General features: G+C 38.3%; 1 protein-coding gene across 4 annotated transcripts in view; it reads right to left on the bottom strand.

The window, feature by feature from the left end:
* The window catches only part of KLF12 (KLF transcription factor 12), a 424,918-nt gene that overhangs the window by 58,085 nt on the left and 345,828 nt on the right, over positions 1 to 21,005 (bottom strand). For all 4 annotated transcript variants that reach the window (XM_055336030.1, XM_055336031.1, XM_055336032.1 and 1 more), the window contains one exon: positions 11,995 to 12,057. In XM_055336030.1, the coding sequence (XP_055192005.1) occupies positions 11,995 to 12,057 (63 nt within the window). The remainder of the gene's footprint in view (positions 1 to 11,994; positions 12,058 to 21,005) is intronic.

Below are 21,005 nucleotides of genomic sequence, written 5' to 3' on the forward strand. Positions count from 1 at the left end.
TTACCTGTGGGTACCTGGAGCTCAACCACTCCACTTTAGAACCACCAACTGATACTTTGCGAAATTTTTAACTGCAGATTTTCCTCATCTCAAAAACTTTTCTGTCCCTCAGCATCAAATACAGACATACACATGCTCCCCTTTAGGAAATAACATTCCCAAGCCAATGGTGCCCCAGTCTGTACCTACAGACTTGCCTTCTTCTCTAAGCTCGTGGCAACAAGGACAACTTGCTCAGACAAAAACTAGGTGGCGCCCCTGATTCTTCTCTTTTCTTCATTTTCTTCCATAAGCAATAAGCCGTTGACACTGTCTTCAAAGCATAACCTAATTTCATCTCTCTTTCTCCAGTGATACCACTCTAAACCACCATCCTTTCGCCTCAACCACTCACTGCCCCAGGCCCTTTACTCATGCCCCTGCTTCTACTCTTGTAATCCTTACTCCCCAGAACAGCCAGAGTGAGCCTTGAAAATATGTATGTGATCATTTCATTCTCCTCCTATAGCTCTCATGACACCTAGACTGTAGACCACGTGCTTCTGTCCCAGCCAACTTCTCTGACCTTATCTTGTTACGCCCAACCCTCACTCACTCTGGTATGTTCCCTGAATGTTCCAAATTCGTTCCCATCCTGGGGCCTTTGTTTCTAGCACATGGAATAATTTCCCCCAGATCTTCATATACAGCTGGCTCCCTCTCATCCAGCTCCCAGCGTCTATGTCACCTCCTCTCAAGAGGCTTCTTTCTGACCAAGCCTATCAGATGGCATCCCAGTCATCTCCACTCATCTCTCTGTTAAACTTTCATCAGGGTACTCATCACTACCAAACATCTGTTGGTTGTCTATCTCACTCTACTACATGCTAAGCTCCAGAAGGGCAGAGGCCCTGTTTATCTTTTTAAATACAGCATCCTCAGAATGCAGACGAGTGGCCAGATCATTGTGGGTGCCATGATTTTACAGAATGAGGGAACAAATGAACGAACACAAATACTCTGGCAAAGTGATGATGCTACTGAGTAAAAAATAATTTCTGGCAATTTCAAAAGTGTTCAGGTCTGTGAAAGTGATATAGAATGTAAATACTCAAATTGCAGCTTAAAATTGAGTATGGGCTAAGAGAAAGAGCAAAGATGGCAAGCCCACAAGGCAGCTAAGCAGAGAACAGATTCAGTTAATGTGTGCTAAGGCAGCAGTAGGATTTAAAATAAATAAGGAACACTCTGATTGCTATCCTCATTTTCTAAAAGGTATTGCCAGTATGTTCTGGTATTTTCTGGAAGTCCTTTTCCCCTGAAAACCATCATCACAATCATCAACCACATTCAATCAAGTCTCCCATTCAGGAGGGGAGAGAGGGCAGACATGTAAACTCACAGACATATTCTCTTCCTATTTTCTCGCTTCGCCATGCCAATTTTGTGTTTCTTTCATACTACAGGAGGCACCCTTCACACAGCTGACATTTGCACACAGTGCCTGCTGGGGTTGTGCTCTATGGCAGTCCTGAAAAGAGGAATCGCAGGCCAAATGTGCCAGCCCAACATTTCTGGCTGTCTAGGCTTCTTTACGAGGGAGGCTTTTCTATTAAAAATGTCATCGCAACCTAGTTTTTAAAAACATCAGTGCTATGTAGAGTCAGTTCCTTATACCCAAAATGAAAATGAGCCAAACTGCCTATTATTTTTGAGACTGGTGCCGTGTTCGTTTTAGGTTTCAGCTTCACTTAGGTGAGTCTCGGGATCCCTTCCTCTGAATGGTATCCCTGGGACTCTCTGCTCTCATCTCAAAGATTTCTCTCCTACCTGCACTTCTCTGAGAGACAGGAGAGCACCAACCACATGATTCAATGCGAAGGTAGCCTTCCAGGAACTCTTGGTATATGCTATTAGAAAGAGATGGTGTGGATTATGGAAATATATTCTCTATTAGGGAGGGTAATGAAGACTCTTTCAAATAACTGAGATTGTATGGTACAGGAGAAAGATTTCTGATGACTTCACATAAGATTTTATGATTGAAAACAAGGTTATACTGTCTGCAGAAGTAGAAAAACCCACTAGGGTCAGCAATATTTCATAGGAAACACTGGCACACGGCCAACGGGGAAGGGGATAGAATGAGTCTAATCCCACTTAGGGGTGGGGACTGAACCAAGCGGCTGCATTTCGGTTTTATGATACTATGACATCAACGTCTACTCTCCAGATCCTTCTGAGTGTTCACAGCAGTCTCAGAATTTACCAACTTCTGCCTCTAGGTGGCAGCAATCTCCTTCTGCTTTCAACATGGTCCTCTTTGGCCTTTGTTCCCTGCCTCCACTCTAATTCCACACTTCCTTCCCTTCCCCAAATAAATACTTCACAGCCTGTAAACTTTGGGGAGGATTACTGTAAGCTACTTTCACTGTAAGAAATCAGTCCGTTCTTGCAGCTAAGCCACAGGGTTCTTCAAAGAGTACAAAATAATTCAGGTCTAAAGTGAAAAATAATAGAAAGCGATTTTCTTTTTCCGTACCTATCAACAGCAAACCCCAAGGAAAAGCAGTGTTCTCCTTTAGAGTCTTCTGAGGGAAAAAAAAGGCAAGAGGAGAGGAATGGGAAAACTGAAGGAACTGGAGAGATTTCAATTTTACAATAATGTTAATTTTATTTGATGGGTGATTTTAAATCAGTGCTTTTCTAAAGGATGTAATCTGCTATATCCATTTGTGAGGGCAGTCCAAATAAAGTACAGGATGAGGGGGAAAGATTGAATGATCACACAAAATCGGTGACATACAGAGTTACCCTTCTGTTTATTTGGCCTTCATAGGAACTAGGGTAAACTGGCTCCATCTATATCCTAAAAAGCTATCATTTCTACTTAGATGTAATGTGTGCCCTTTCTGGAGCACGATCTTACCCACAGATACTCATCTACTCCGGGTTCTAAAATTATATTAAGAAGGACTCAAGAAAGCTGAAGTCAACTACAGCTTCATTTGAAGCTGTAACAGATGCTGGGCATATCAGAGATTCACGCAGGTGGTGGTAAAGATTCCTTTTAAGTAAAGCTGACATGTGGCTATGGGCTAAACACCTAGGGTTTATGAAACACAAGGTGATACCAAGAAGAGTATTACCTCTTTAGCACTCTTCCCAAGATCTAATTTGAACAGTTTGGGTCAGATACCACGCATTCATTTAATAGAAATACTCAAGTGCAAGAAGCATAAAGACTAATTTAGTTTAAGTGACACATTTATACCAGAACCCAAGCTTGTTGACTCAAGCTTTACTCGTTCCATGGGAGGGTCTTCTGTTTTATGTATCTTATTACAATAACTATGTGTGTTTGGTTTTAAAGGTTACATTTTAAAATACATGATTCGAAGAAGGATTTCTGAGAAAATGGATGGTTTGGGGGGGATTAGGCTAAAAAACTAAAAGTTTTAAGGAAAATGGGAGTCTATTTTGACTAACCATTGTTCTTATAACCTCTTGTAACCGTTCAATAATTGTTAACAAGATCTGAGACAAGCCACTTACTCTAGTTACAATTGCAGATTATCTTCACCATCCAAAATACAAGAAAAGGTAGGCTCCACAAAATAACATTGAAGTTCATTAACTACCTTTCATGGCAGCTTCTAGTTCACTGAATCACAGGTTGAGTCTATGGTGCCTGTTTATTAAGTGTGATCTTCTTACCACTGTTTGGTACCAGCCTGGCCTCCTCCTCTGGGAAACTCCTCATTACATGTGATCTTGGGACTGTTGACCAAGGCATCCTCTCTCTCTTGGCCATGGGCTGGGAACCTGAATCGGGCTGGGGCCGATCAGACTCTGCCTCACTCTGTTGTGGTTTGGAAGAGGACATCAAGGAGCTGGAGCTGAGTCCCTTTAGGCCTACACCTGCTTACTGAATCCCATTCCAGGACCCTGGGTGCTGTCCTGCCTCCTGTGTCTCCTGAGGCCCAGCTCCACTGATTCATAACCTACCTCATGTCCTTTTCTATAAAGTTACCTTTTTGATCAGGTTGGCCAGACTCTGTCACTTTCTATTACTTCTGATAAAAGAACCTCACCTGATAAAGGAGACTAAGGTGAGTGAAAATTCAGACGAAGGCAATGGCTACCAGTAGACAGTGGGTTCCAACAGAGTCCGGAGCCCTTCAGCTACCTATTTATTTTTAAGAGTGATTTATTATTTTATTTCATTTTAATTAGTTAATTAATTTAGAGGGTGAACAGACAGAGGGGCAGAGGGAAAGGAAGAGAATCCCAAGCTGAGCGTAGAGCTGGAGGTGGGGCTCCATCACATGCCCTGGAGATCATGACCTGAGCTAAAAACAAGAGGAGCCAAAATCAAGAGTCCACACTTAGAGGACTGAGGCACTCAGGTACCCTCCTCTAGCTCCTGCTTAACTGTGGGCCTAATGGAACAGGCGTGACTAAAACTGGTATGCTCTTGGCAGATATTAACTTTTTGGATAAATGTATCACATACTACCTATTGCTCTCTTAAAACTGATTAGAATATATTAATTATGAGGTTATTGATTCTCCCTTACATAACCAGTGCTGTACTAAGAAACATAATAGCTAATTTTAAGGAAATGACTAGGAAACTTTATGAAAATCTAATAGTCAGCTGAGAAAAATCATAATAAGGTGAGAATATATTTAATTTTGAAAGTGCTACTTCACTGTCCATGTACAAAGAAATCTCCACAGCTAGAAAGATGATATTGCAAATATGACTGATAAATGAAGATCAAAATAGTACTGACACATCCAGCATTCTCACAGGGATAGCCCCTTAAGATCTATCATCCTGCAGTATTCCTAGCACTCGAGAATACAGTAGGATTTTTGATTGAGTCCCAATATTAGTCATTACATCTTTCAAATATCTATTTAGAAGACAACTATGATTAGTCAATGTTTCATTCCAAAAAATTCACTGAAAAATACTATGAATGACTGAAAAAGAATGTGACTTTTCTAGATATGGAGATTTCTCCATAAATATGTGGAGCGTGAACTTACAATTACATAAAATAAGGTCTTTCTTCATTTTAATTTGATATATTAATTAAACATGGTTTGTACTGGTACTGTCAGAGACACACATTTTTTCATACTGGAACACAGTTTTATTCTGTGTTATTCATTAATGACTGCTGCATACCTTTGTTCTTCATGTTTCCTTATAACACATCATTGTTTTAAAGTCCTACTTCTGAACAGGTTTAACAGGGAGGAGAATGTGATAGAGAATAATGCACACTGTACAATTTAAAACTCTATAAAAAGCTATGGTTTAAGTAGCTTCCCCAAAGTAACTCGTGATTTCAGATTGTGTAATTTGAAATATCCTTAACCAGCCTAAAAAGATAACAATTATCTGAAAAATATTATAAATCCCAGAATTATAAACAATTCACTTTTTTATTTTACTTTAGCTTACTTTGGATTTAATTTGCACTTCTTTTTCTGGTTTCCTAACATGGAACCTTAGATTACTGATTTGGGATCTTTCTTATTTTCTAATAAATAGATTTGATGCTACAAATTTCCTTCTAAGCACTGCTTTTGATGCATTTCACACATTTTGGTAAGTTGTGTCCTCATTTTCATTCACTTAATATTTTTAAATTTCTTTTAAGTGATCTTCTGTGACCCCATGTGTTATTTAAAAGTGTGTTGTTCAGTCTCCATGAATTTTTGGATTTTCCAAACAAGTCCTTTTGAATACTGAACTAATATTCCTTGGTCATGCTAAAATTAGTTAATAAAGGGCACCTGGCTGGCTCAGTTGGTGGAGCATGTGACTCATGATCTCTGAGTTGTGAGTTCAAGTCCCACGCTGGGGGTAGAGATTACTTATATTAAAAAAAAATTGTTAAGAAAAATAAATAAAGGGGTGCCTGGGTGGCTCAGTGGTTGAGTGTCTGCCTTTGGCTCAGGGTGTGATCCTGTGGTCCCGGGATTGAGTCCCACATCGGGCTCCCTGCATGGAGCCTGCTTCTCCCTCTGCCTGTGTCTCTGTCTCTCTCTCTCTATGTCTCTCATGAATAAATAAATAAAATCTTAAAAAAAAATAAAAACAAAAAATAAAATTAGTTAATAAAACAGAAATGTTTTATTACATGATAGTGGCACACCTCGACTACGGTGCTAGGAAGATTCTGGGAATCAATAGAGTCCAAAGACATGCATTATAGGTTCTTCCATCAGGTTTTCGATAAGACACTAATGTGTTTCTGAGTAGCAAGCCAGGAAAAACAAACTCCTCTTGGACTTTAATAGAAAAATGTCTCAGAAGCGGTGACCTTTATGGCTCAGCATGATCTTATAGTCCTAATTTTTCTATAATTAAGGAAATAATTGCAGAAAATAACCTTCTTTAATTTTTTCCCCCAAACCATCTCTATTGTGACTGAAGCAATACTAGAGACAAAAACCAGCTGATACTAACAGGAATGTGAAACACTTTTATCATGAGGTTTCTTGCTGAAATTCTGGGTAATGGAGAATTCAGGAAAATTAGACCAAAGGTCCTTAATAAGGTCAACCTGAAAAACAATATACAAGTTTAAAGTACACATAATTGTTACCAAGTTATGAGGAGGTGGTGGAAGTAATTACAGAATTTAACAGCTGAAACTGGATTATAACATATCAAAAGATGTGAATTTGGAGGGAATTAAAATGTAGCTACACCCTGGAGGCACTTCTTTTCATTGTAATTCAGTATGAATACAGGGTACTTGCAAACTGGTTCACGATTACGTGAACTATGGCCCATTCTCTGAATCTGTTATCAAACACTGGAGAGAGCAAGCTTCCAAACTAAATCTAAAGGCAATGTGCTATTACTTATTTGCCAACAAGTATGGATTAAAAAAACCCATGAGGCCTGGCAGGCCATTCTGGAAACTACAATTTACACATATTAATGTCCGTACATATTATGATAATTTTTGCTCTGTAAACCAAGAAGCAAGGCGGTGGAATGCTCTGGTAATTAAATAACATAAAAAATATTATCTATAAATAATGAGCATGCAAGGATCTATAGGATGCTGAGTAAGCACTCTGGCAAAGAGCAACTGCCATCTGTTGGGAGTAGGCTATGATGTCTTCATTAGGGCCATTCTTATATTTTCCTTCTCTCCCAGAATCACACCAGGGTTACGAGAATTTCCCAGAGAAAACCTTCTGCTTAACTGGTAATGAATTAAGTACCTACCTTATTTGATACATACTAGTTCTATCTTTCAGAAAGATTCTGTGAAATCACATCTAACTTTTGCAACTATGCATTTAAATATGAGTTCGTTGTAGCACTATACAGCCAACAATAAAACATCGCAGTGCAAAGTTTCTTTTCTACTATCTACAAAAATTTGTGACATGGAACTTTGTCATATCCAAATATGAAATGTGATTCACATTCAGAATGTGTCATAATTTGCATAGTTACACTATTAAAACTGGAGCTTCTTGGGGTATACAGCTATATAACATCTCAGGCATGTTGGTAAGAAATAAACCATAATTGAGACGGGTGGTAGCAGCATCCAACTGGTTAGAACAAATTACTTCTATTTGACTGCTGATAATTCCTGTTAATACTTTATTTTCTATGCCACTATATAAATAGCCCATAAAAATCTCTATTACGTAATGTCCACTGCCACTCTTGCGTAAGAGCCCTCGATGGATGGTGTGGGTGCACAGCATAACCACCGCCATGATGATCACAATATAAAGAACAATATAAACCCAAGTCTTCTAAAACTTTAGGAAAATAGCAGGGTCAAGGGTGGAGTGACAAGAAGAGAAGAAAGGGTGAAAAGCTAAAAATGAGCATATACCAATGAATATGTCTTTGGAACACTGATCCTGGACATTTCTGGAGCCTTAAATCAACCTCAGAGACATTTCCCACTACATCTCTCCCTGTCCTGCTCCAACCTACACATACACACCAAACACAGGTTCCAGATGTCTATTACATTTTTGAGAATAAAACAACGGAGGAGTGACATGGAAACAGCCACTCTCTGTGGGACTGATAGCAGAATATAATAGCTTCATACCAAAAGATCTGTAAAGAAAGTAAGTCTATCTACACATTCAACTCTCTAATAAACCCGTCCCACTTCCCCCCAATGGAACAAAATAGTTTTTCCTGCATTATTACATGCGAGAAAGAGTGGTAAATGCTCTACTCTAAAAAAGGTCTTTATAGTTATTGGAGAAAGGAAGGTATGATTACCTCTGCCCAGGATCAGTGGTGAAGGAAAGAGACAGATGTGCCCATGAAAGAGAATGAAATTCACACGCTGAACCTCAAAGGCTTCATCAATCTTCAAATCGACAAATATTACTATAGTGGGTGGCAGGGAGGGGAGAGCCATTCTAAGGGACAGAGTTTATGTCCAGCTGGATTGCTATCTTTGATTAATTGAATATTAAATGAGTTGTACAATGATCTCGTGTTCTTTACAAGGGTGCTAACATATCTGTCATGAAGTTCTTATTGACATTCTTTAATCCCTGGAAGTTAGCAGATAGTTACAGCAAACCTGGCTCAATCCTAACATCTGTCACTGTACCCATTACATCCTGGTGCTTTCATCTCCTCCCTGGATGTACATTTGTTACCACATTTTCTTTCCATTCAAGCAGGTTTGTTTGCCTTGAACAGACTTTCTTTTCCACAGATTACTTCAGTTCCAGAGAGAAGAAATGCTGCCATAGGAATGAGGCCAGTGGATGCATCCTCTCATATTAACATTATGCAGAGGAAAACACTACTTAAAATTTTAAACTGTCTTCTTTACTCAATAATAAACACTGGTTTCATAGCTCAACCACAGCCACTGACATTTATAACCTACCAATTGTCATGCATTTCCTATGCATAACTTATAAGTTCAAATCTTTTCATGTTTTAGTGAAGCTTCATTGCTTTTCTAATGAACAATATTCTTTTAACCGATTGGAGCATTTGCTAACCCAACTTTACAAAATCATCCAGCATCACTCACATACAGTGTTTGCAGATCTAACTCAAACCAGAGCCAAGCTAGTGTTGAATTTATCTTATAATTCTATAAATTATCCCAAACTTCTTTTTGGGGAAGTTCTTCTTTTTGGGAAACAGTCACTTTCCCTTTATCTCCATTGCTGGCATGAATATTTAAAGTTTCTGAATTTCCAGAGCCAATCTTTCACAAAGAAAAAGCAAGTGTTTATCACTGAACTACATGTAGATGCTGGGTGAGTCACTGGGCTTCTTCTTAGCCAGCTGATGTATTTCCATATACCAGTTGCATAGCATTTACTTCAGGAAAATTCAAAGTAGTATATATATATATATATATATATATATATATATATATATATATATATAATAGGAATTTTAACCAACTTACGACCAAATAAAGCACATGATTTAAATTCATGTATGTTCCTACTATAGTTAATTTAGAAATGTCTCCAGGTCCTTTAACACGAGTTTCAATATATAATGGAAGCAATAACTCAACCCTCTGCTTTTCCTACTAATTCTGGGTCTTTGCTCAGAAACCTTCTCTGGGATAGATTTTCTAAAAGTTCTCCTTCTTGATACTTTTTCTCTTCTGCACTATCCATTCTCAAATTAATCTTAAATAGAATTGATAACATTTTCCTCTGATATATTTCCTTAGTGCATTATCCACATTTCATTACATATTATATGTTGTTTATATAACATTGCATATTATATGTGTGACATCACACACACACACACACACACACACACACACACACACACACACTCCTCCCTCACCTTCAAGAGAGCGAGCCCCTCAGGACAGAAACCATGTTTTATTTATCTTTCTAATCTAGTGCTTTTCACAGTGCCAGGGACTGTAAATAAATGTTGCTGAATAAATAAAAGTTGAATTTTCTCAAGGCTAGTAGCAAAAATCCTTTTTGTTTTTCATGGATTACTTCTCTGGAGATAAAAGTGGTTTAAACTTACTAACCAAATAACATGCTATGAATTATGTAGGAACAAGTTACCATTACTCCAATACTTCAGAAAGGAAGCGTGAAGGAAAGAATATTTGTTATTTACTCAGTAATCCACATTTAGCCATTGAGAAATCAGTTGTTAGAAAATGGATATGCTAACTGGCAATGCTGTACTGTATTCCTTAGTTGATGTTGCTCACTTGAACGTCTCATATTCTCTGTATGTTCTAAAGTTTCTTTAGTACAGTATGCCTTGTACTGAGAAGGAATATCAATTCTGTGCAGTCAAGAAAGAACCTGCTTCTCTTTTCCCTTTTGTGTAATGGGCATCAGCATTATTATTCTCTTAGCTTTCCAGATTTAACAGGGGACAATATGCTTTAGCGACTGTGAAAAACCATGAAGGATGCCCCTGCTTTTAGACAGTGTAGAAGCAAATGGCTATATTCTCTGTGCTCCATTTCCCCCTCTGTGAAAAAGAAAAGCATAATATTTAACAACATCACCAAGCTATTGTGAGGGTTAATTAGATTTAATGGGGGAAGGGAGGTGAGTTGATTACACACTATTCAAATTCAAAGAATCATTATTTTGTGTCTAAAAATAATCCTGATTTAGGAATAAAATTAATTTGGAAGCTCAGTCTTTGGTAATCATCTTCCCATACTTAAAAAAAAGCCATAGTTTTTAATCAAAATCCCATTCTAAATACAATCTAGTGAAGTACAAATGGAGATCTGTGAATTTCCATTCACTTTTCAAGTAATACAGTGCATGGTTCACTTTTTTTTTCCTTTCTTTTTTTGAAGATATATTATGTGTAGAAAAGTTAATTTTTTGTAATGGAGTAAACAAATCTAGTACATTAATTTTTTTGTTTCACAAGAAACATTTGTGAAACACTTTAAATTGCATCTTTAAAGAATTCATAGACAATGTTTTGTGACTGTAATAATTCTTCAGGTCATTTCTGATAAGTTCTATCTATCTATTTATTTCAAGAACTAGTCAGTCAAAGATCTTTGACCTGTGTTATAATCCCTGGACCTAATGAATGTTACCTTCCATGGGAAAGCAGATTTTACAGATGTGAGTAAGGATCCTGAGATGGAAGATGATTCCAGGCTATGTAATGGAGACTGAGGTGCAATCACAAATGTCTTTGTAAAAGGAAGGCAGAAAGAGATTTCACCACAGAGTAGAAGGACATAATGTGGTGACATGGGAAGCAGAGGGGGAAAGGTATGTGATGTGGGGCCATAACTCAAGAACTAAGAATAGACTTTGTAAAACAGAAAAGGCCAGGAATGGATTCTCCTCTGGAGCCTCCAGAAGGTATCAACTGCACTGACACCTTGATTTAGCCCATAAGACTCCTTTTGAACTTCTGATCTCCAGAACTTTAAGAGAATAAATGTGTATTGTTTTAAGCCAAAAAGAGAGAGACAGAAGAAAGAAAAAGAAAACAAAAAGGTCTTCATTTGCCCTAAAATTAAAATAAAGAAAGAAAATCCCTGGATATTTATAGCTAAGATGAGAAAAAAAAATCATCTAAATAGTAATCATCAAAATTAATGTTAGATTAATTTACAATGAAAATCTTTATAAGAAGTGGAAATTGGTACCTGAGAAAAATCTGAGTTATTGCTTAACTCTCACTAGAAAACTTACAATATCTTCAACAAAAGAGAAACATTCTTTAAAAATATAACAGTGGATAATCCTGGAAAATATGCCATATCTGTTAGAAGAAAAACGTTGTCTCGGTTTTTGATGAGCGAAGAGCTTTGGCTGAGAAGGCACTTTACTGCTTCTATTTAGAACTTTCCAAAGGAAAGGGAGACTATGTAATTCAGTTAGTAGAAATGTATTCTCTATTGAGAAGCAAAAATAATTCTCTTCTGTTTTAATACCACCCTATTAAGACTTCCCATAAGACTTACAAATTTTTATAACAGGCTATATACTCACCAAGCAAACTTCTGATTATTCATTCGATTACCCCGGACCCTTGATACTGGGGACGGATGTACCCTGCAGGTAGATGAGAATAATCCAGTCATTAAAAAAAGCACATTCCCGATTACAAATGAACAAATGAAAAAAAAAAAAAAAAGAGCTGGTTTATATAAATGATCTCTTGCTTAATATAAAATGCCCCAGAACTTAATCACCTCTTAGTAAATGAACATAGTTAAATTCCTATGCATGCAAACCTGCAGTCTCTTTCCCTTGGTACCACTTTTAACATAACAATGGCTTGTCGCAATGTTCACTGTGACGACCTCCAAAACAGGATCACCAGTTTTAATCCAATGACAGATTCATTCAGTCCAACAAAAAGTTACTGACTAGCTAATCCCTGCCAGGTTTAGAAGTGGGTAAAGTAATATAAGGTATGGTGTTTGCCTACAATAAATCCCTTCTGCTACCTCTTCCCAGAAGTGATGCAAAGAGACAGTACGTGCACAGACCAAGTCAACTATTGGATTTTAAGCCCTAAAAAAGCAAGATAATGAAGGAGATCAGGATACACTATCCCAAAATATGCTATTTTGGCATAAGAATTATTATCAGCAGAAACCAAGTAAGAAACAGTAGACACAGGAGGAATGCTCTACTTTCCCTTTATATGTGTAAAAAACAAGGACACGAATTTCCCTCTTGTAAAGGAATCTTTCCTTTGTAAAGATGCTCCCCTCCCTGCACTTCCAATACCAGGAAGAAGAGTGCAACACACAACTCTTTATACCAGATGTGGTACTGAGATAAGTCTGCATAAACAATCCTTATTTATCATTAGTTTCTCCCATCTGTTTCCTAGTCAATCCCCCCCTTTTCTTTTGACTAGTCACTTCTCCACAACTTATCACTCTTTGTTAAAATGGTATATAAGATCCAACTTTTACCACCCTTTTGAGTCACTCATCACAGAGCATTCCTGCAAGTATGCATGCTGCGTGTGTAAACAGGTTTTTCTTCCCCTCCTTTGCTAATCTGCCTTTGTCAGTTTATTTATTTAGACTTTTGTCAGTTTAATTGCAAGCCTCAGACACAGAAAGTGAAAAGATAGAAGAAAAGGGTCTTGGTTTTCATTTTTTTTTTCCTCCCCCCACAGTAAGTTCATCCAAATGTCCAGGAACAGAATCTGAGGCTGGGGGAAGAAGGAAGGGTTGACAGTTATTTCAAGGAGAAAGTTTTCTACATGTGATGCTCTCTGCAGCTGGGTTTTGAGGAAGGTAGTCAATTCAAAAGCTGAGCTCAGCAATGGAGAAGTAAAAACTATATCGCCTTAAAAATTTCCTGGGTTAGAGTCATCCACTGGAACAGCTTATATTTCCAAGAATTGCTGATATCTTCCAATCAGGAGCTAGCTGCTGAACCTCCACCCCTTTGTGGGTCACTAACTGGCAACACAATACGCCTTACTTCCTCCTTCCTTGTGGCCAACTTCCTGCTTTGTTCTATCTTTACTGGAATTAGTGAGAACTAGGCAGTCTTTCAGCTTGTGTTATCGTTATGTCCCACACATCTTTCTTATTTATGGGAAGGAAAACAGAAATTTTAAACGGGTCTTTAAGTCTCATCAGAACCAATGGCTCCAAGGTTCATTAGAACTCCGTTCTCCATAGTTGTTTAGCAAGTGAAAATCATTTTAAAACAGATAGTACCATTCCAGCCCTGAAGAAGGGCCAAATGCAAACTTTCTGTAAATCCAGAGCCAGACTGCACTTTGCACTAGGAAGGCTTATTTCTTCCAACATCCCTTATTAACATTCTTTTCCTCACAGCACTTCTCAATGGCTGCTGCAGCTGAGCTGCTCAGCACAGATTTTCTGCTCTGCATGGGGGAGGGGATGTTAATTATGCAGAAAGATGGAGAGAGGCCAGACAGCCCCTCTGGTGAACTGTCTCATTCAAGCACGGCCCACTTCCTGCTGTTTTGCAGCTACAAGGATCACCTGTTGGTCTTGGCATCTGGCCAAACCGGGGCCTAGCGGAAATGACAGACTCAGCTAGAAATGAAAGCCAGCTCCTATTCCGGCACCCCAAATTGGGGAGAGAGAAAAAGCATGCAATAGAAACGCATAAGAATTATACAAAAGGTAGCGTGGCTCATTTTTTCTTCTCTTTTCTTATTTCTTTCAGTTGTTCTGCTTGGAATACAACCATCAAAATGGAATTATGAGCCAAAAAATATCTCCCCAACTAAATCTCCTGATCCAAGGGGCATACAGGAAGTCCTCCTACCCTTCCCTACAGCCTCACTAGGCTGTCAGAGTCCTACTAACTATATAAAGTTCTAAGGAGTGATAGACTGAATGCTCACGATTCTTTAATTCACTCCACATCCTTTATATGTTTACATCCTTTATTCCTTTCTCCTTAACCTTCACATTTCCATTCATCATAATTCCACCAGATGAAGCTTGATGATTGAAGTATTCTCTTATTGATGCTTCTCATTCCCTCTATCAGTGGAGAAAAACAGGCCCACTTAACTTATAATTACAGTATTCTCCTGGTATTTGTATCTTTTCATTGATCCATAGATCAAATACTGTAAGTCAGTAATTTTCTATCATGGTTTAACAATCTAAAAGAATATATGTGGATATGAACAAATAATTACATGGTTTCTTAAATTAAAACGTTAAAACAAGATAGCTTTCCCCCACCCTACTGAAAAGGAGTAAACTGACAACACGGACCATACTTCATTTGATAAAGTAGACCATAAAGGTTTGCGTTTCAGCTATCCCCAAATTTTACTTCTTCAAAAGGATACGCAGGGTTTTTGTTGAGCTCAGGCTACACTGTGGCACTTCTGGCCATCTCCTCCCTTCTTTCCACATATAGCAGCCAGGCAGGTAGCAAAGTCAAAACCCCAGTAGGAGAAACCACCACCTAATCTGCATGTCATGCATTATTCATGACCTCCTGATTCCTGCACCTGCATCTAGGCAGGAAGCTTGCAGGGAATGTTCATTATTCTTCTCTTAGCCTCACACAGGCTCGATTACTGCTAAGCCACTTTGTTCTGTAACTAAGGGTTTCAGGCCTTAGTACTAACCGCTGGATATGGAAAGAAAAAAAATCGCCAAGCTAAAGAAAAGAGCAATTTGGGTTGTTGTGCAACATGCACTGAATCCTACAATGTGCTCTTCTGAGACTGACAGTTAATGTCAGATGGAAATGCTCACATTTGGTGATTTACATTACATAGAAAAAAAAGGAAGCCATACCATTAAGGCCATGTATACCAACTGTTCTATTTACATACACTTACTCATCTAAGGCAGACAGCATGTTTATAACTGTGCCCAACACAGGGCTTAATTTAGCTTCTCTGCTAAGCATGTGAGAACTTTTTAAATATCTTAATACAAAAATGGTTCTTCCTTCTTTGGATATAAGTTCCAAAGAATCTGACCCCCAAATCTTGTATTTTAATGACTAATATTTATAGTAAATCAAGAGGATACAATCGCTCTGTTCTTCCCAAAGGTTTTATGAACCTTCCTTAATGGCTGGTGGCTGGAGGTAGGATGTGAAACCCAAATACTCAAATTACTGATTACTAATGAACTGCTGGGGGAGGATACCATCTTTCTTTTCACTATTCCCACTACAGAAAAGCTATGCCAACTTAAATTCAATCTTATAGCCCCAAATCAAATTAGAAATGATGTGGTTAAGAGTACAAACTGTGGAAACAGCCTGCCTGGGATTGAATTCCAGCTCTACCATTTACCAAGAGAGTCATGCCATCTTAGGGCAAGTTACCTAACCTCTCTGGGCTTCAATTTTCTCATCTGTACAAATGGAGGCAGTAATGTCAGCCACCTCCAAGGGCTGTGAGAGTTAAATGAGTTAATAGTTGTAAAGTGTTCAGAACAGCTTGGTACTCAGGAAGCAGTCAATACATGTTGGCTATTATCACCAGCAGTGTTGATTGGATTGGAAAGGATGGAAGATGAACCTGGAATATCCAATTAATTCCAGAGGGTTGAGACAACAAATGTGCTTTAGAGACCTGTAGTCTTAACTACCATGCTTATATGACTTCACTAAAGGCAAGGAAATAACAAAGAGAAATGAACCCATATAGAGTAATAAGAACCAACTACTGTGGTTTCTAAGGTATGGCTTACTCCCCGGCATCTAATTTTTCTGTTCTTTATTAGAAGATCTATCTTCTGTTTACTAAATTGCATCATAGTTCAGTTACGTCCCATTCAAGAACAAGTCAGTAATCACACCAATACACAATCATTCCATTTACTAACCCAACTATGTGTCAGATACCATACTAAGTACATCAGACACGTTACCTTATTTTATCCTCATAATCTTATTATCCACATTTCTTTGAGAAAATAGCTTAGAAGAGTTAAGTAACTTGCCAGGGTGACATAGCTAGTGAACAGCAAAATTGGAACTCTAACAGTATGTCTGACTTGTCTTACTTCACATTATCATCCAATCCTATGAACTCATATATATTCCTCCTACACTACCCGAAAGGATGCAATAAAATGAATTAGTACCAGGGATTTTAATGAGAGATTTTGCATTTATTGAAGGCCATTTGAATATCTTATAGTTTAAGTAAATGCAAAGTGAAAGTACTAGTTTTCCTGACCTAAATTTGGCACTGGACGAAATATTAAGCATGCAAGTGCTCACAAGAAAGTCACAGTAATGTAACTACTGACCTCCCTTTAACTGATTATGAAAATTTCTTAATTGTGTTGCTATTTAAATACATAATACACAACACATGTAAGTTTTAGATGGTATAATTAATTCTAACTATGCCCACTTCCTTGCTTCCCGTTTTTTCTAGAACCCAATTCAATCTAATTTCAAAGATGAAACCATCTTTGTCATGGGGATCAATGGCCTCCATGTTTTTATTTTTATTTTTATTTATTTATGATAGTCACACACACAGAGAGAGAGAGAGGCAGAGACACAGGCAGAGGGAGAAGCAGGCTCCATGCACCAGAAGCCTGACGTGGGATTCAATCCCAGGTCTCCAGGATCGCGCCCTGGGCCAAAGGCAGGCGCCAAACCGCTGCGCCACCCAGGGATCCCCCTCCATGTTTTCAAATCTAACATCTAACAGTTAATTCTCAGTCCTCATCTCCTCAAACTCTCAGTACTAACTGATGTAGCAGATCATTCCATCCTGAAAAGCTTTCTCGGCTCAGCATCAGGGAAATTCTTCTGCCTTTCCTCCTCTTCCTTTTTTTTTTTTTTATTATTTTATTTTTATTCTATTTTTTTAACCTTTGTGTGAACCTTTCTCTTCTCATTCGTCTGGACCATAAATGTTGGCGTGGCCTGGGGATAACCACTGAAGGGATATCGTCCCTTCTATGGGCCTTATGTGCCATCCATATTATAACTCTCAAATTTCTATCTCCAGCCTAATTTCTAGATCTCTGAAAACTAGACTCTGGTTTTGCAATCCCATCTTTTTCAAAACAAATTTTTTAAAGGTGTTTCTTTCCTTATCTTCCCAGACGTAAAATGGCAGCATCATTCACCTAGTGGCAATGTTGGAATAATACTTGGGTCCCTTCATGCTCTCATTCCTCATATGTTCGAATGCCTACTTAATACTGAGAAAAATCAGAATAAACTATAAGTTCACAGACCAAGAAAATATTTTTTGTAGGTAATTACTCATCTAGCAAAAGTACAGATTTTCATTATCAAGATCATGGGCAGTTATAATGTACAAATATTTTCTATTCTTTAGTCCATTTTTACAATTTTATAATAAAATTATTAGCTCATATTTTCATCCATAAATTGTTTCATTTATTCAATATAATAAACACTTTAACACCTTGGTTTAGAAGGACAGATTAATCTAGAAATAATTCCACAGTAATTTGTAAATATCAGAATTTTCCTGTGCACAATCACATGATAGATAATTTTATTTTTATTTTATTTTTTAAAGATTTTATTTATTATTTATGAGAGATACAGAGAGAAGCAGAGACATATACAGAAGGAGAAGCAGGCTTCTGCAGGGAGCCTGATGTGGTACTTGGATCCCAGGACCCTGGGATCATGTCCTGAGTCGAAAGCAGACATTCAAGCACTGAGACACCCAGGCATCTCGAGAGATAATTTTAAAGTAATTCTTGGTATTGCTTCCTTCTTATACATAGTCGTACTCAATACAAGTTCTCATGATTGCTCAGGTTAGTTTGGATGTTTTATTCAACAATACATGCACTATACTTGACCAAATAAAAATGTATGATTCCAGCATTTAAATTAAGTGAGCCCTATTTATTCTCAGCTTTTATCAAGCTAGTGATTAGATGACCATTAGGAATGACATCTATTTTTTAAAGGTTCTTTTTTCCCTCTCATTATACTGTAGTCTCTCTCTTCTGCAAAGCCACTCATGTTATTTTTAGAAGAGTGGCCTAACCTTAAACATCATACTGAATTAACATAATTTTTTTTACTGTTTACTTACAACTGCATAAATTTTGTTAAAAATATAGTGTTTTGAAGGGAACAACATGTATTTCTGCTATATATCAACAGAATGAAGGATTCTAGAAAGAGACCATTTGGTTGGCACAATTACATCATATTAATTAATCCCAGCCTCATCGCTCAGCATCTCCAACTTGCTCTCTCTGTGTCAGTGACACTGAAGATTCTCTGCCTTCTCTTATTACCTGGTTAGCAGATGTTCAATTCTAAGAAGGCATCCCAATCTCCAGGTCTAGGTCAACTTGCACTAAGTTCTCTCAGCACGTGTACTTAGCACATGGTAACTGAGGATGACACTTGTTTGTATGTTTAGTTTATTTTGTCTGTCTCTACAAATGGACAGTAAGCTTTAAGGGGGACAAGGGAGCTTTTCTCTTTTTGCTCACTGTCCTATCTCCATTACCTGACACAAAATGGGCACTCAACAAATAATTACTGCCTGATTAGACCAGTTTCCCTACTAGACTATAACTTCTGGGATGGATGGCAATGGTCATGTCTAAGTCACCACTGCATCCTCAGAGCTCAGTATATAATTATTATTAGCAAATAAACATGGGACTAAGGAGTTAGTAATTGGGGCAGTCAGCTGGAGAACACTAATATCAATCTTTCCTCTACTGCTCAGAGCCATATATGTATGCATCACTCACATCTTCAACCAACATTTTTTGTATACCTACTACTTATTCATTAATTCAAATATTAATTGGACCTCTATTGTGTCAGACACTATCCTAAGTTCTTCAATACTGTGAACTGTGCTGGATGAGGGAATATTACATCTACACAAACATGATACGACCTAAGGGAGCGTACAGTACAACCATGAGTTTGGACAATAAATGGCCAAGGTAGCAGATAAAAGGGGCGTCTGAATTAACTGAGCTTTGGAGTAGACCTGGAAGTTATTACCCCAGGAAATATGGAGAGGCACTGAAGGGTCGAAATGGCCAAGAGCAAAACTAAAACCTGTTCTGGGTGACTAGAGTAAAGGGTTTGGCAGGTCCGTAGGGGTAGGAGATTTTGTAGTAATAGGGCTTGATCAGGGAAGATCTTGTGTACTATGCTAAACAGTTAACTCAAAGAGTTAAAGGACAATGACCAAAGGCTTTTGAAGTCAGAACTGACACAATCAACTTTGTGTGCTAGAAAAGTCACATTGGCAGGAGGGTAGAGAGTGGTCTGAAGAGAATGCATCATTACGCAGGAAGAATCATTGGAGGTCTACTATACAAATGTTGCCAAAGCAAGATCTAAGATGGCAGCAGTGGGCAGAGAGGAGCAGGAATGGAGAAAGAGTAAGAGTAAGACAGATATATAATAAATTAGGTGTTATCCCTGGGACTTGGTGTAAATATGTACAAGATGTGGGGGACAAGGCAAAATAAGGGAACAATTTTTGGCTAACATCTAGAGTTGTGAATTGAGTGATCAGAGGAGCCAATATTAGGAATAAAGGTTATGTTTGGGGATTAATTTCAAGAAGAGAGCTGGAGATGTGGGCATCCTTACCAGGTAAATGGTCATTGAGGCCTGAATTTCATAGAGGCACAATTTAAGTGAGAAAAGCAGCAGACCATGGTCTGGACACCAGGAAACTCTACATCTTCTTCCATGACTTTTATTATTTTTTTTAAAAGATTTATTTGAGGGATCCCTGGGTGGCACAGCGGTTTGGCGCTTTCCTTTGGCCCAGGGCGCGATCCTGGAGACCCAGGATCGAATCCCACATCGGGCTCCTGGTGCATGGAGCCTGCTTCTCCCTCTGCCTATGTCTCTGTGCCTCTCTCTCTGTGACTATCATAAATAAATTAAAAAAAAAAAAAAGATTTATTTGAGAGAGAGAGTGCATGCATAGGGCAGGACAGAGGGAGAGGGAAAAGGAGGAGAGTAGAGACTGTGCTAAGCACAGAGCCCGATGCAGGGGCTGGATCTCACAACCCTGAGATCATGACCTGCATGGAAATCAAGCATCAACGCTTAACCAACTGAGCCAAATAGGGGCCCCTTTCTTGCATGACTTTAAACCTCTCTCCCTACTCATCCAGGGAATGCCAGAGATCCCCACTTATTGACAGGAAGCTGGGAGCTTCATGACTCAACTTAGGCTCATAAGATCTCATAACCAATATTAAGAGAAGTAAAACATGATCTCTTCTCCCTTTCCCTTGATATGAGAAAAGCCAAAAATAATCTGTTTTCCCTTCAGTGTTGCCTTGGACAGTAAATGTCCCCAACATCAATTCTGTCAAGTAACCCAGAAAACACAGAGCCATCCCTGATTGAACTTCTCTCCTATTCTCAGGCCTGTCCACTACACTGCCTCCGTTCTACCCACTTTTCATTTCCATAGCCACTGACCTATTTTAACTCACACCTGTCTCTTAGCAGCACCACTCCCAAAATCTCTCCCAATCCATTTTCTGCATTAGAGCCACAGTGATATA

The sequence above is a fragment of the Nyctereutes procyonoides genome, unplaced genomic scaffold (assembly GCF_905146905.1).
Source record: "Nyctereutes procyonoides isolate TBG_1078 unplaced genomic scaffold, NYPRO_anot_genome, whole genome shotgun sequence".
Classification (NCBI taxonomy): Eukaryota; Metazoa; Chordata; class Mammalia; order Carnivora; family Canidae; genus Nyctereutes; species Nyctereutes procyonoides.